Source organism: Capricornis sumatraensis, chromosome X, assembly GCF_032405125.1.
Source record: "Capricornis sumatraensis isolate serow.1 chromosome X, serow.2, whole genome shotgun sequence".
Taxonomy (NCBI): Eukaryota; Metazoa; Chordata; class Mammalia; order Artiodactyla; family Bovidae; genus Capricornis; species Capricornis sumatraensis.
In genome coordinates, this window is record NC_091092.1 from 132,924,385 (window position 1) to 132,938,781 (window position 14,397).

The 14,397-nt window shown below is 39.9% G+C and overlaps 1 protein-coding gene across 2 annotated transcripts in view; it reads right to left on the bottom strand.

Annotated features, from left to right (window-relative positions):
* GLRA2 (glycine receptor alpha 2) overlaps positions 1-14,397 on the bottom strand; it is a 206,737-nt gene that overhangs the window by 127,495 nt on the left and 64,845 nt on the right. For both annotated transcript variants that reach the window (XM_068962485.1, XM_068962484.1), the window contains exons 5-6: positions 5,606-5,688; positions 2,624-2,761 (exon numbers count right to left, since the gene is read on the bottom strand). In XM_068962485.1, the coding sequence (XP_068818586.1) occupies positions 2,624-2,761; positions 5,606-5,688 (221 nt within the window). The remainder of the gene's footprint in view (positions 1-2,623; positions 2,762-5,605; positions 5,689-14,397) is intronic.

The following is a 14,397-nucleotide window of genomic DNA, read 5'->3' on the forward strand; positions in this document are numbered from 1 at the left end:
AGTATGTAATATACAGCATACAATATGTAACCTACAGCATAAATGTGTAGCATACACTATATAGCATTTAATACATAACATATAATATGAAATAGTTGAAACTATGCCTTCCTAAGCAGTGAAGTTCATGTGAGGCTCCTAAAGGATTTGGATAATTGTATATCTGTCTTCATGTTAGCAATAGCAAGAGAAAAATGGACATTTTTAGAAGCTGTGAATTTAATCTGATCATTGTAAAAATTTCATAATCTCCTGGGTAATTACTTGAGGACATTTAGAATATACCTAGAATCTGTTTCAGTTCAGTTCAGTTCAGTTCAGTCACTCAGTCGTGTCCGACTCTTTGCAACCCCATGAATCCCAGCACACCAGGACTCCCTGTCCATCACCAACTCCCGGAGTTCACTCAGACTCAAGTCCATCGAGTCGGTGATGCCATCCAGCCATCTCATCCTCTGTCATCCCCTTCTTCTCCTGCCCTCAATCCCTCCCAGCATCAGAGTCTTTTCCTATGAGTCAACTCTTCTCATGAAGTGGCCAAAGTACTGGAGTTTCAGCTTTAGCATCATTCCTTCCAAAGAAATCCCAGGGCTGATCTCCTTCAGAATGGACTGGTTGGATCTCCTTGCAGTCCAAGGGACTCTCAAGAGTCTTCTCCAACACCACAGTTCAAAAGCATCAATTCTTCAGTGCTCAGCTTTCTTCACAGTCCAACTCTCATATCCATACATGACCACTGGAAAAACCATAGCCTTGACTAGACGGACCTTAGTCGGCAAAGTAATGTCTCTGCTTTTGAATATGCTATCTAGGTTGGTCATAACTTTTCTTCCAAGGAGTAAGCATCTTTTAATTTCATGGCTGTAGTCACCATCTGCAGTGATTTTAGAGCCCCCCAAAATAAAGTCTGACACTGTTTCCACTGTTTCCCCATCCATTTCCCATGAAGTGATGGGACCGGATGCCATGACCTTCGTTTTCTGAATGTTGAGCTTTAAGCCAACTTTGTCACTCGCCTCTTTCACTTTCATCAAGAGGCTCTTTAGTTTCTCTTCACTTTCTGCCATAAGGGTGGTGTCATCTGCATATCTGAGGTTATTGATATTTCTCCTGGCAATCTTGATTCCAGCTTGTGTTTCTTCCAGTCCAGCATTTCTCATGATGTACTCTGCATATAAGTTAAATAAGCAGGGTGACAATATACAGCCTTGACGCACTCCTTTTCCTATTTGGAACCAGTCTGTTGTTCCATGTCCAGTTCTAACTGTTGCTTCCTGACCTGCATACAGATTTCTCAAGAAGCAGGTCAGGTGGTCTGGTAGTCCCATCTCTCTCAGAATTTGTTTACAGTGTTGCATTGCCTCTAAAATAGAGTACATGTACAGACATTACAACTTTTAACATACTATTAAGAGACAGATGTTCCTGCCCCTTACCACTTCCCTTCCTTTTTAATTGGCTTGGCATTAGAAGCCCAGAAGGTAATTTGGCTTAGCCCACACAAATGATAAGAGATAGGGTTGGGTTCTTCCTGGTCAGGAAGAAGACCTTAGAATCAGATTCTAGTTATTTCATAGAAAGCATTGTTGACTTCTAGAACAAATGTTCATGGACCATTTACTCAGCAGTGACTCCCTGAGCAGTCACTGAACAAACCATCATGTCTCAATTGCTTCTCCTTGATCAGTTTGTGTGATATGAAAGACCAGGACATTCACAGGAAAAGCTGTCGACTTTACTGGGCAGGCATAATCTTCCTGGTAACAACAGATGCCCACTTGTTGCTACTACCTCAGATTCTCCCCTTGCACCATGTGTCTGTCAGCACTAGTGACAACGCATGACTTTTACAGCCAGCTGACTTCCCACCAACTGATTTTCATGCACGCTGTTTAAGACTGGAGAGTACAACAGCTGTATTTCTGGGTTTGCAAAGACCTATAATTTCTCTCTTCCACTAAGGCAGAGTGCAAATTTAAAATCGATTTATTAATTTATTTGGCTGCCTCAGGTCTTTATTGTGGCAAGCAGGATCTTCGTTGTGTCATGTGGGATCTTTTGTTGTGGCGCATGGTCTCTCTAGTTGTGGCACACGGGTTCCAGAGCATACAGGCTCAGTAGTTGTGGCGTGCAGGCTTAGTTGCTCCACAGCATGTGGGATCTTAGTTCCCCGACCAGGGACCGAACCCTTGACCCCTGCATTGCAAGTGAATTCTTAACCACTGGCCCACGGAAGTCCTGAAAGTGCAAATTGATCTGAGGAGCCAATGTCAAGAGTGGATGCTGGGAATGGGCCAAAATTTATACATTTCCTGTACCACTTACAAGGTATCATACATCGTTCCTCAAAGTCATTTGATAGTTGATGGTCAGCAAGAGAATAGCACAAGATTCCCAAGTCTCTTTCCTTCTCTTTCTCTTTTGGAAAAATTACCTGTCATGCTCTCTGATCCATTCCAAGGGGTATAGGCATCTTATGTGTTGAAGGGATTTTGAGCCAAGCCCAGGGCAGTTCTTTGTAGCTTAACTTTCTTGATAAATATGCAGAAAATAAGGTGATAAGATATATATACCAAGCTGCAGGTGGAGCTCATTTGAGTTTAGCAGCTGAAAGGAAACTTACCAGTGTTGTAATGCTTTGTGCAGTAGCCGAGTTCCTTCTCTTCTTTCAAAATAAACTGAGGCAGGGTCAGTCCTTCAGCAACTTGAACTGGACCATCACTTAACCACTCAAATATCAGGTCATTCATTGTGTACCCAACTGGAGCAAACAAATCATAGTGAAAAACTGAATGCATCTTTTCAAGAAAGCTTTAAAGTCTAGCCAGGTAAAGAAACAATCAAGGGGGTCATCTAAAGCAGACATGATCGGTCAATTCAAGAGCATTTTTTAATAAAAGAGCTGTGATCATCATGACAACTACATGTCACTGGAGCCAAAGAAATTGAAGACAACAAGCTATTTCTGAATGATTTTTTTCTGTATAATGAGAGAATGAAATCTATAAAGTCCGTTTTTCCTTTGCCTTCTTTATCCACTAAGTCTTCTGAAGAACAAACAAGTAAACAAACAGAAATGCTTTGAAAATTGTCTTTACTTGAAAGAGCTGTGTCTGTGGTTATCCAATAAAACAATGTAATTCATGGTACCAGTCTCAGTATTTCAAATGAAAAGCATTTTTTAAAAAATGAGGATGGATTCATCACAGCCCTGCTTAAAATATTTCCATTACAAACTTGGCTCCTCTCTTTGGGTCTATTACCTTTGTTTTCAGAAAGTTTATGTTCAAGTCCTTATGGTCAATCCTCAATTACTTTAGCAAGTGGGAAAAGCTGTAGGTAGATAACCTAAGAGAAAGTTGTAGAATATGCAAATTAAGCATATTCATTGTGCTAGTTTCTTGCTAAAGGGACCAACTCATCACAATGCTGAATATGAAGTAAAACAGATTCTCTGTTATATAGTCATATTGTTACATGACTCTTGAACCATTCGAAGTAAGATTATTATCAGTTTAGTAAACTAAAGTCGGCTCTTAGTCTCCAAGCTCCTGCTAACTAGGTTGTTATGTCAAGTACTCCTGGATCTTTTTGCACCCTGGAAATGAAGGCTACTCTTTTTTCAGACATCAGTTCTCTCCCCTCTTCTTTATGTGTGATATAAACTCTAAAAGGAGAGTGAGGCAGACAAGGGTTATTATGTGAGGTTTTGGCTAGCCAGTAACCTCAGCATGTTTATTAATGTTATAGATCTTATTCTTGTTTACTGAAAGGTAATGACTCACCAAAGCTACCCAGAAATCAACTGCAAAGTTAATTGGAATCTACTTTCCTCTTTCTTTGGACCACCTTTTCCATTCAAAGTCAGAAATTAAAAACAAGCAAGGAGTCACAAAGAGGGCTTTGTACAAGCATTGATGGTCCACAAAGAGAGTGGTCAACCCTATCTCTTCCACATCAGTACTGTATGAGGAATTCTTGGATATATCTACCAAATACTAGAGGCTTGCCAAACACCCTTTTCTTGCTGACCGCTACAGTAATAGTCCTTGTCAGCCACTTGGAAGCTGCAGCTTGGGGTCATATAGAAGAGGAAAAAATGTGGGGAAGGAGGATATAATATGAGGGTAGAAAAGTAAAGGCCACTTCCCACCCTTCACAGTCAAAGTTAGTGGTAAACACATCACTGCTTCTTTGATTTCATTACTTCTAGATCCTGCAAGCACCAAGCACGTTTACTAATTGGAGTTTTTAAGCCTTGAAAGGGGCTTCCCTAGTAGCTCAGCTGTTAAAGAATCTGCCTGCAATGTGGGAGACCTGGGTACGATCCCTGGCTTGTAAGATCCCCTGGAGAAAGAAATGGCTACCCACTCCAGTATTCTGGCCTGGAGAATTCCATGGACTGTATAGACCAAGGGGTTGCAAAGAGTCGGACATGATTAAGCCTTGGAAGAACTTCAGATGATAGCTATGGTTGTTGCTTTATAGAAAAACTAAGTATTAGGTTGAGGCAGGGGAGAATTTGGAGCAGTACAGAAGACACAAAGAAGGAATCATTATGTAAGAAAAAGTTTTTCTTAACTATCTTCTGAAGAGAAGGGGCAATGGGGAAAAATGAATGCATAAAGCCTATTGTAAATCAGAAATTTTCATTTTATCCCTGACAACCTCTTCAAACAAAGATGTTTCATTATTTTGTTTATTTTTGTAGGAAGTTTCAAGGGAAATCTACAATGATTTTAAATGATCAGAAGAAATCCCTGTCACTGCCTCTTTTTAAATAATAGTTGATGTGTCTTTTTACATTTATTATTTTTCTAAACCAAGAAGTTAAAAGTATTTTCTTGCCCCTGCCTCATTAAATCTCCTAACATCCCTGTAGGTCAGTTACACTTACTATTCTCTGCATTTTACAAACAGAGCAACTGGCAGAGCAAGCCAGAAAAAAATTTCATGTCAGCTGACTGAAAATTCCGTTACCTTGGAGGCATCAGCAACTTATGGCACATGTTAAAGATTTCAGTAGCATCAGAGCCAGGACATAAAGGGCACAAAGTAGTAGCATTTCTCTATTTCCTTCACCTTGTCTTTGTATGTCCATTGCCCATCTAAGGGAGATCCCCTTATTCCATGTCGTCTCAATGCCCCTCATTTTTACATCCTCCTCTGACTAAGGCCCCTGTATCTTGTCCTCAAATCAATTATCCCTTCCTGCTAAAATTCCTTTGAAGTGAAGGTCTATACAAGCACAAGATAGAAGGAAATACAATTTTCTGACTAGAGAGTGATTCATTATAGAGGTTAAATGACTAATTATCTTAATTTTCCCAGGAGACATTTTCATTTCAAAGAAAAGCTTACTAAATCAGGCTTGTTTTTTGAGGAAGGGCAAGTTATTTGGCTTTTTACTTTGAAAAATGGTCTTTGTGCTCTCGGGTATAAGTCATGTACACACACTTTTACTTGTCCTTCCCTTAGGACCTCGGGAGTTGTTAAATAGGTATAGATGGACTCTTATGGGTTTTTTTCTCTTTAATGACACACTGAAAAGAACCAGGTCATTGCTTAAAACAAGCAGGTGGTTATTTCAGTAGTAATGACTTACAACTCTCCAGCTGCATTGTACAAGTCTGGACATCCATTGGAAAATTCTTCAAGTCCATGGGACAGGATAAGGTCAAGGTGAGCCTTAGCAAAGGAAAGAAAATTGAAAACAAGTTTTTAATTTGTGAGATCTGATTCTTGAGAAGCAAACCAAAAATATATTTGGTATTAAGCAGAGTAACACTGATACAGATGATGAAATCTCAGCTCTCACTCAGGACAATCATTTCTAATTTTCAAATGAACAGTAGTCATTGGTAAATTTTTAAAATACTATATAATTTTGCTGTAACCTCTTACTCTCCATTCCCATCTTCCAGTCTCTGACTGTCACCTTCTCAGTAGCACTGGTCTCAAGTTTATTCTAGAATCAAGAGGTTTCTGGGGGGAAAGGATAGTTAAGGATTTTGTGAAGGTCATGTACACACTGCTGTATTAAAACTGGATAACCAACAAAGACCTATTATATAGCACACAGAACTCTGCTCAATATTATGTGCCAGCCTGGATGGGAGGGGTTTGGGTAGAGAATGGCTAAATGTATGTGTATGGCTGAGTCCCTTTGCTGTTCACCTGGAACTACCATCACATTGTTAATTGTCTATACCCCAATTACAATACTAAAACTTTAAAGTTATATAAATAAATACATAATTTAGGTAATTAAATAAATAAAGAAAGAAGAGCATTGAGAAACAATCTAACAGGAAAGTGGGCTGTTGTGCACACTGATGTCCAAAAGATGTAAAATTTATCATGCTTTGAAGTTGGACATGTGGGCTTTGCTTCAAGGGCAAAAAATGATGTAATAAGCATAATTGGTTGTGGCAAGTATTGTTTCTCCTTCCATCAAATGGGCAAATACTTCACTATCTTTTCATTTGCTAACTACATGGACAGGTCAATTGTATATTCTAGCATTCATTCTAGAATTTTCACAAATCTGGAGCGGGTAGTTCTGGATCTAAAAAGCCATGTCAGGATCGTAGCTTGTACATAGTATTCACTTCTCTGCATCCTTCAGGGACTGCTATGTTTCCCTTTCCTTAACTTTCCAGGGTCCAGCCACCTCTGATCAAGTCTTTTATCAGGATATCGATTAAGTCACCATCTCTTCCACTATTTCCTTTCTTAGTCCTCGAGGAAATGCCGCACACCTCTTACTCTTCAGTTTTTTTAAACCTCAGAGATTAGAAGAAGGAAATTAAGGTTGAGAATCAGCAGATCTATGTTCCCTTTCAAGAACTGCCTCCAAATGTCTCTGTCCCCAAAGAAAGACATTAAACTCAATAAACATGCATCCTTAAGAATCCACCTGCAATGCGAGAGACCTGGGTTCAATCCCTGGATTGGGAAGATCCCCTGTACAAGGGAAGTGCTACCCACTCTAATATCCTGGCCTAGAAAATTCCATGGATTGTATAGGCCATGGAGTCACAAAGAATTGGACACAACTGAGTGACTTCACTCACCTAGAGCCAGACATCCTGGAATGTCAAGTGGGCCTTAGGAAGCATCACTACGAACGAAGCTAGTGAAGGTGATAGAATTACAGTTGAGCTATTTCAAATCCTGAAAGATGATGCTGTGAAAGTGGTGCACTCAATATGCCAGCAAATTTGGAAAACTCAGCAGTGGCCACAGGACTGGAAAAGGTCAGTTTTCATTCCAATCCCAAACAAAGGCAATGCCAAAGAATGCTCAAACTACCGCACAATTGCACTCATCTCACATGCTAGTAAAGAAATGCTCAAAATTCTCCAAGCCAGGCTTCAGCAATACGTGAACCGTGAACTTCCAGATGTTCAAGCTGGTTTTAGAAAAGGCAGAGGATCCAGAGATCAAATTGCCAATATCTGCTGGATCATGGAAAAAGCAAGAGAGTTCCAGAAAAATATCTATTTCTGCTTTATTGACTATGCCAAAGCCTTTGACTGTGTGGATCACAATCAACTGTGGAAAATTCTTCAAGAGATGGGAATACCAGACCACCTGACCTGCCTCTTGAGAAATCTGTATGCGGGCCAGGAAGCAACAGTTAGAACTGGACATGGAACAACAGACTGGTTCCAAACAGGAAAAGGAGTACGTCAAGGCTGTATATTGTCACCCTGCTTATTTAAGTTCTATGCAGAGTACATCATGAGAAACACTGGGCTGGAAGAAGCACAAGCTGGAATCAAGATTGCCGGGAGAAATATCAATAACCTCAGATATGCAGATGACACCACCCTTATGGCAGAAAGTGAAGAGGAGCTAAAAAGCCTCTTGATGAAAGTGAAAGTGGAGAGTGAAAAAGTTGGCTTAAAGCTCAACATTCAGAAAACGAAGATCATGGCATCTGGTCCCATCACTTCATGGAAATAGATGGGAAAACAGTGGAAACAGTGTCAGACTTTATTTTGGGGGGCTCCAAAATCACTGCAGATGGTGACTGAAGCCATAAAATTAAAAGAGCTTACTCCTTGGAAGAAAAGTTATGACCAACCTAGATAGCATATTCAAAAGCAGAGACATTACTTTGCCAACAAAGGTCCGTCTAGTCAAGGCTATGGTTTTTCCTGTGGTCATGTATGGATGTGAGAGTTGGACTGTGAAGAAGGCTGAGTGCTGAAGAATTGATGCTTTTGAACTGTGGTGTTCGAGAAGACTCTTGAGAGTCCCTTGGACTGCAGGGAGATCCAACCAGTCCATTCTGAAGGAGATCAGCCCTGGGATTTCTTTGGAAGGAATGATGCTAAAGCTGAAACTCCAGTACTTTGGCCACCTCATGCGAAGATTTGACTCATTGGAAAAGATTCTGATGCTGGGAAGGATTGGGGGCAGGAGGAAAAGGAGATGACAGAGGATGAGATGGCTGGATGGCATCACTGACTCGATGGACGTGAGTCTGAGTGAACTCCAGGAGTTGGTGATGGACAGGGAGGCCTGGCGTGCTGCGATTCATGGGGTCGCAAAGAGTCGGACACGACTGAGCTACTGAACTGAACTGAACTGAGTGACTTTCACTTCACTATCAAATGATGGGGTAGAATCAAATGATGCTTATTGCCGTTTTGCTCTAATGCTAGAATCCATGTTATTCTGAAGTTCACTTTTCCAAGTTTCTGTTCGTTTTCTCTCAAATATCTTTTCTATCCTTAGACCCCTCTGACTCTTGCACTGTTACCTGAACTCTTCCTGTCTGTCATGCTCTCCCTTCCTGATTCCCTTTGCTTTCCTTTCTCAGCTTTGTGTTATACCTATTCAATCCAAAACAAAATAATAATAATAATAAAAGTGTGGCCCAGTTATTTTAAAGAAAGAAAAGATTTGGCTCCAGTTTCATCCACCTCATTAGAACTGATTCAAATGTATTCTTTTTAATGGCTGAGTAATACCCCATTGTGTATATGTACCACAGCTTTCTTATCCATTCATCTGCTGATGGACATCTAGGTTGCTTCCATGTCCTAGCTATTATAAACAGTGCTGCAAACTATCGCATATATATGGAATTTAGAAAGATGGTAACAATAACCCTGTATGCAGGACAGCAAAAGAGACACAGATGTATAGAACAGTCTTTTAGACTCTGTGGGAGAGGGCGAGGGTGGGATGATTTGGGAGAATGGCATTGAAACATGTATAATATCATATATGAAACGAGTCACCAGTCCAGGTTCAATGCATGATACAGGGTGCTCGGGGCTGGTGCACTGGGACGACCCTAGGGATGGTACGGGGAGGGAGGAGGGAGGGGGGTTCAGGATGGGGAACACGTGTATACCTGTGGCGGACTCATGTTGATGTCTGGCAAAACCAATACAATATTGTAAAGTAATTAGCCTCTAATTAAAATAAATAAATTTATATTTTTTAAAAAAATAAAAGAGTTGGGATTTGAAGTGAGATTAGACAAAGAATCCATGCTGACAATCTTCAAAATCATTAAAATACAACAATGACAGGGAAAAGCAAGATACAAAAACAGTACAGTGTACTCCCAATCATGCAAAAATGTTTTCAGTATTAGAAGTGAACACAGCACTATATTAAGAGTAGTTATTTTTGGTTGGTGAGATGATTCATACTATTTTTTTAAGTCTTTATTCATTCTGTTTTATCTATATTGACAAGTATAGTCTATTTGAAGATGATCAATTTTATGTTATTAAGCATGCTTTTCCTCAAACAATAGCTAAAAGGTGAAATTATTAAATTATCTTTTATTCAGTAATGTTTTGCTATTACTATAATTATATTATTATTGTTAAAATTTTGCCACAAACATACAGTATTTCACCTTCATTGCTAAATAAGTTACCTACCTCTGTGAGCTATTCTGAGAACATAAATACTACGTTTCTAAAGGAAAAGCAATAGTTTTGAGTTCTAAATATCCAAGTTAAAATGACATTTTAGACAGGAAAAATGATTTTTGTCAGTTGTGGAGTTCATTTACAGATATCAATATAAATATAGTTAAATATATTTAAATTTCTTCCTAACATAAAGACTTTGTTTTTTTGAGGTTTTATTTTATTGAGATCAATGCCATGAACTCTTTAACATTAAGAAAGAGTAAAAGAATCAAAATGAAAATCTCTGGTAATCAGAAATTTTTTAAAAATTGACACTTTATTAAGGGAGGGGAATTTCAAAAGGATCTGTGAGTTTAAAATTGTTATTAACACAGTAAGCATCTATTTTTTTTCATTTTTTACAGAGGAAATATTTTCATCAAACAAAAATATGTCCATCATATAAAAATAATCAGAGGGCATGTGCATAGTCTAATTGAATCAAAACCAGAAAACCTGGAAATTTCATTATGATTTTGAAAAGTTTACTTTTGAGAAATTAAAAACTAATAATAGCAGAAATGAATAGTTTTAAAACATGCAACAAGGAATTCAGTGTTATTTTGTTTGCTATTGGAAGTGACCCGATTTTAATATTCTTAATCATAGGTTTGCTTAATTGGATTCTTTTATGAACTTTTCACACTTATTTAGGGAAAAGAGCTTCAGACAGGATATTTCTGGCTTTGTGGCAGATGTAACAATCCTACAGAGTTCTTGGGGTCAAAACTATTAACACCATGGAAAAGCCCCACTGAGTGAAATTCCCAAAGAGCATGAAACTCTCTGAATTTCAGTCTCAGCTGGGAATCTGAATCTCAGTCTCAGCTGAGAACTGTGTATATTTCCCTCCTTCCTTATTTGTTTTCCTATTTCCCTTTCTAGATAGGTTTTGTATGGGAACCCAATGGGTGTCAATAACAAGGAGGCAAGTTAACAGCTCCCTGCTTTGCTAAATCATGTCATCATCTGAGCAAATGGGAAGCGATTAGAAAGATCTAATCAGTTCTTTCATGGACCCCAGAGCCTATAATTTTTGGTGTCTAGTTTACGGCACATCTGCAGGCCTAAAACACAGACTTGGGTTTTACTTAGTTTTTTCCCTTTTTCACTGAAGTATATGTTAAACACAGTAAAAATACACAAATCATAAGTTACAGCGTGATACCTTTTTCACATCTATACCCACCTGTTTAACATGCACCGAGATGCAGACTTAGAATATTCCCATCACCGCAGAACACTCCCTTGTGCTCTCATCTGTCAAGAACCTTCCAAAGTAACCACTATTGATTTTTAAAAGCTATCTTCAAATTTAAAAACATGGGTTTGGGAGAAAAGTGAGCTTGATATTATTTTGTACAGAGATACAGAGTGAAGTGAAAGTCACTCAGTCGTGTCCAACTATTTGCGACCCCATGGACTACCCCGTCCATGGAATTCTCCAGGCCAGAATACTGGAGTGGGTAACCTTTCCCTTCTCCAGCGGATCTTCCCAACTTAGGGATTGAACCCAGGTATCCCACATTTCAGGTGGATTCTTTACCAGCTGAGCTACAAGGGAAGCCCAAGAATACTGGAGTGGGTAGCCTATCGCTTCTCCAGCGGAATCGAACCAGGGTCTCCTGCATTGCAGGCAGATTATTTACCAACTGAGCTATCAGGGAAGCCCAAGAGATGTAGAAATTGCACATGCAACATATACCAAAATGCGACCGATCTTTTATCTCCATTACTCTGGCTCTCCATCTTTTTTTAGGTGAAAGTGAAAGTCACTCAGTCGTGTCTGACTCTTTGCGACCTTGTGGAGTATACAGTCCATGGAATTCTCCAGGCCAGAATACTGTAATGGGTAGCTGTTCCCTTCTCCACGAGATCTTCCCAGCCCAGGAATCAAACCCAGGTCTCCCATATTGCAGGCAAATTCTTTTACAGCTGAACCATCAGGGAAACCCAAGAATACTGGAGTGGGTAGCCTATCCCTTCTCCAGTGGATCTTCCCAGCCCATTTGATTTTTCTTAAATAACTCATTTACTGAAGCATTATCACACATCACCCTCTGTTATTGTGAAGACATGCGGGTATTCAGAGCACACCTGCTCCTGTTTGCCCAAGAGAAAGAATAAAGTTCCCTTATAGAGACCCTGCTTCTTTATACAGAGTGAGAAGGCTGAGGGAACATTTGTATTTTAAAAGCAAAAGGATAAGACAAAGCACAAAAAAATCAGCTTCCCTCATTCCATTCCTTACTACTTTCCTATTTAGTTCACCTTGCTCATCATACCAGCTTAGGTTTATATCTCACTTAAAGTTTAAATGACTGATAGATGCAGACATTGTAAACCACATTAATATTCAGGTCAGTTCAGTTCAGTTCAGTTCTGTCGCTTAGTCGTGTCCGACTCTTTGCGACCCCATGAATCGCAGCACGCCAGGCCTCCCTGTCCATCACCAACTCCCGGAGTTCACTCAGACTCGTGTCCATCGAGTCAGTGATGCCATCCAGCCATCTCAGCATCTGTTGTCCCCTTCTCCTCCTGCCCCCAATCCCTCCCAGCATCACAGTCTTTTCCAATGAGTCTACTCTTTGCCTGAGGTGGCCAAAGTACTGGAGTTCCAGCTTTAGCATCATTCCTTCCAAAGAAATCCCAAGGCTGATCTCTTTCACAATGGACTAGTTGGATCTCCCTACAGTCCAAGGGACTCTCAAGAGTCTTCTCCAACACCACAGTTCAAAAGCATCAATTCTTCAGCGCTCAGCTTTCTTCACAGTCCAACTCTCACATCCATACATGACCACTGGAAAAAACATAGCCTTGACTAGACGGACCTTTGTTGGCAAAATAATGTCTCTGCTTTTGAATATGCTATCTAGGTTGGTCATAACTTCCCTTTCAAGGAGTAAGCATCTTTTAATTTCATGCCTGCAATTACCATCTGCAGTGATTTTGGAGCCCCCCAAAATAAAGTCTGACACTGTTTGCACTGTTTCCCCATCTATTTCCATGAAGTGATGGGACCAGATGCCATGATCTTTATTTTCTGAATGTTGAGCTTTAAGCCAACTTTCTCACTCTCCACTTTCACTTTCATCAAGAGGCTTTTGAGTTCCTCTTCACTTTCTGCCATAAGGGTGGTGTCATCTGCATATCTGAGGTTATTGATATTTCTCCCGGCGATCTTGATTCCAGCTTGTGCTTCTTCCAGCCCAGCGTTTCTCATGATGTACTCTACATATAAGTTAAATAAGCTAAATATATTAAATAAATAAATAAATAAATAAATAAGTTAAATAAGTTAAATATACAGCCTTGACGTACTCCTTTTCCTATTTGGAACCAGTCTGTTGTTCCATGTCCAGTTCTAACTGTTGCTTCCTGGCCTGCATACAGATTTCTCAAGAGGCAGGTCAGGTGGTCTGGTATTCCCATCTCTTGAAGAATTTTCCACAGTTTTTTGTGATCCACACAGTCAAAGGATTTGGCATAGTCAATAAAGCAGAAATAGATGTTTTTCTGGAACTCTCTTGCTTTTTCCATGATCCAGTGGGTGTTGGCAATTTGATCTCTGGATCCTCTGCCTTTTCTAAAACCAGCTTGAACATCTGGAAGTTCACGGTTCACGTATTGCTGAAGCCTGGCTTGGAGAATTTTGAGCATTGGTTTGCTAGCGTGTGAGATGAGTGCAATTGTGCGGTAGTTTGAGCATTCTTTGGCATTGCCTTTCTTTGGGATTGGAATGAAAACTAACCTTTTCCAGTCCTGTGGCCACTGCTGAGTTTTCCAAATTTGCTGGCATATTAAGTGCAGCATTTTCACAGCATCATCTTTCAGGATTTGAAGCAGCTCCACTGGAATTCCATCACCTCCACTAGCTTTGTTCGTAGTGATGCTTTCTAAGGCCCACTTGACTTCACATTCCAGGATGTCTGGCTCTAAGTGAGTGATCACACCATCGGGATTATCTTGGTCATGAAGATCTTTTTTGTACAGTTCTTCTGTGTATTCTTGCCACCTCTTCTTAATATCTTCTGCTTCTGTTAGGTCCATACCATTTCTGTCCTTTATCAAGCCCATCTTTGCATGAAATGTTCCCTTTGTATCTCTAATTTTCTGTCTTTCCCATTCTGTTGTTTGCCTCTATTTCTTTGCATTGATCGCTGAGGAAGGCTTTCTTATCTCTTCTTGCTATTCTTTGGAACTCTGCATTCAGATGCTTATATCTTCCCTTTTCTCCTTTGCTTTTTGCTTCTCTTCTTTTCACAGCTATTTGTAAGGTCTCCCCAGACAGCCATTTTGCTTTTTTGCATTTCTTTTCCATGGGGATTGTCCTGATCCCTGTCTCCTGTACAATGTCACGAACCTCCATCCATAATTCATCAGGCACTCTATCAGATCTAGTCCCTTAAATCTAAGGCTCCTGCGCTGTTGCAGCCTGGCATCCTTAGCC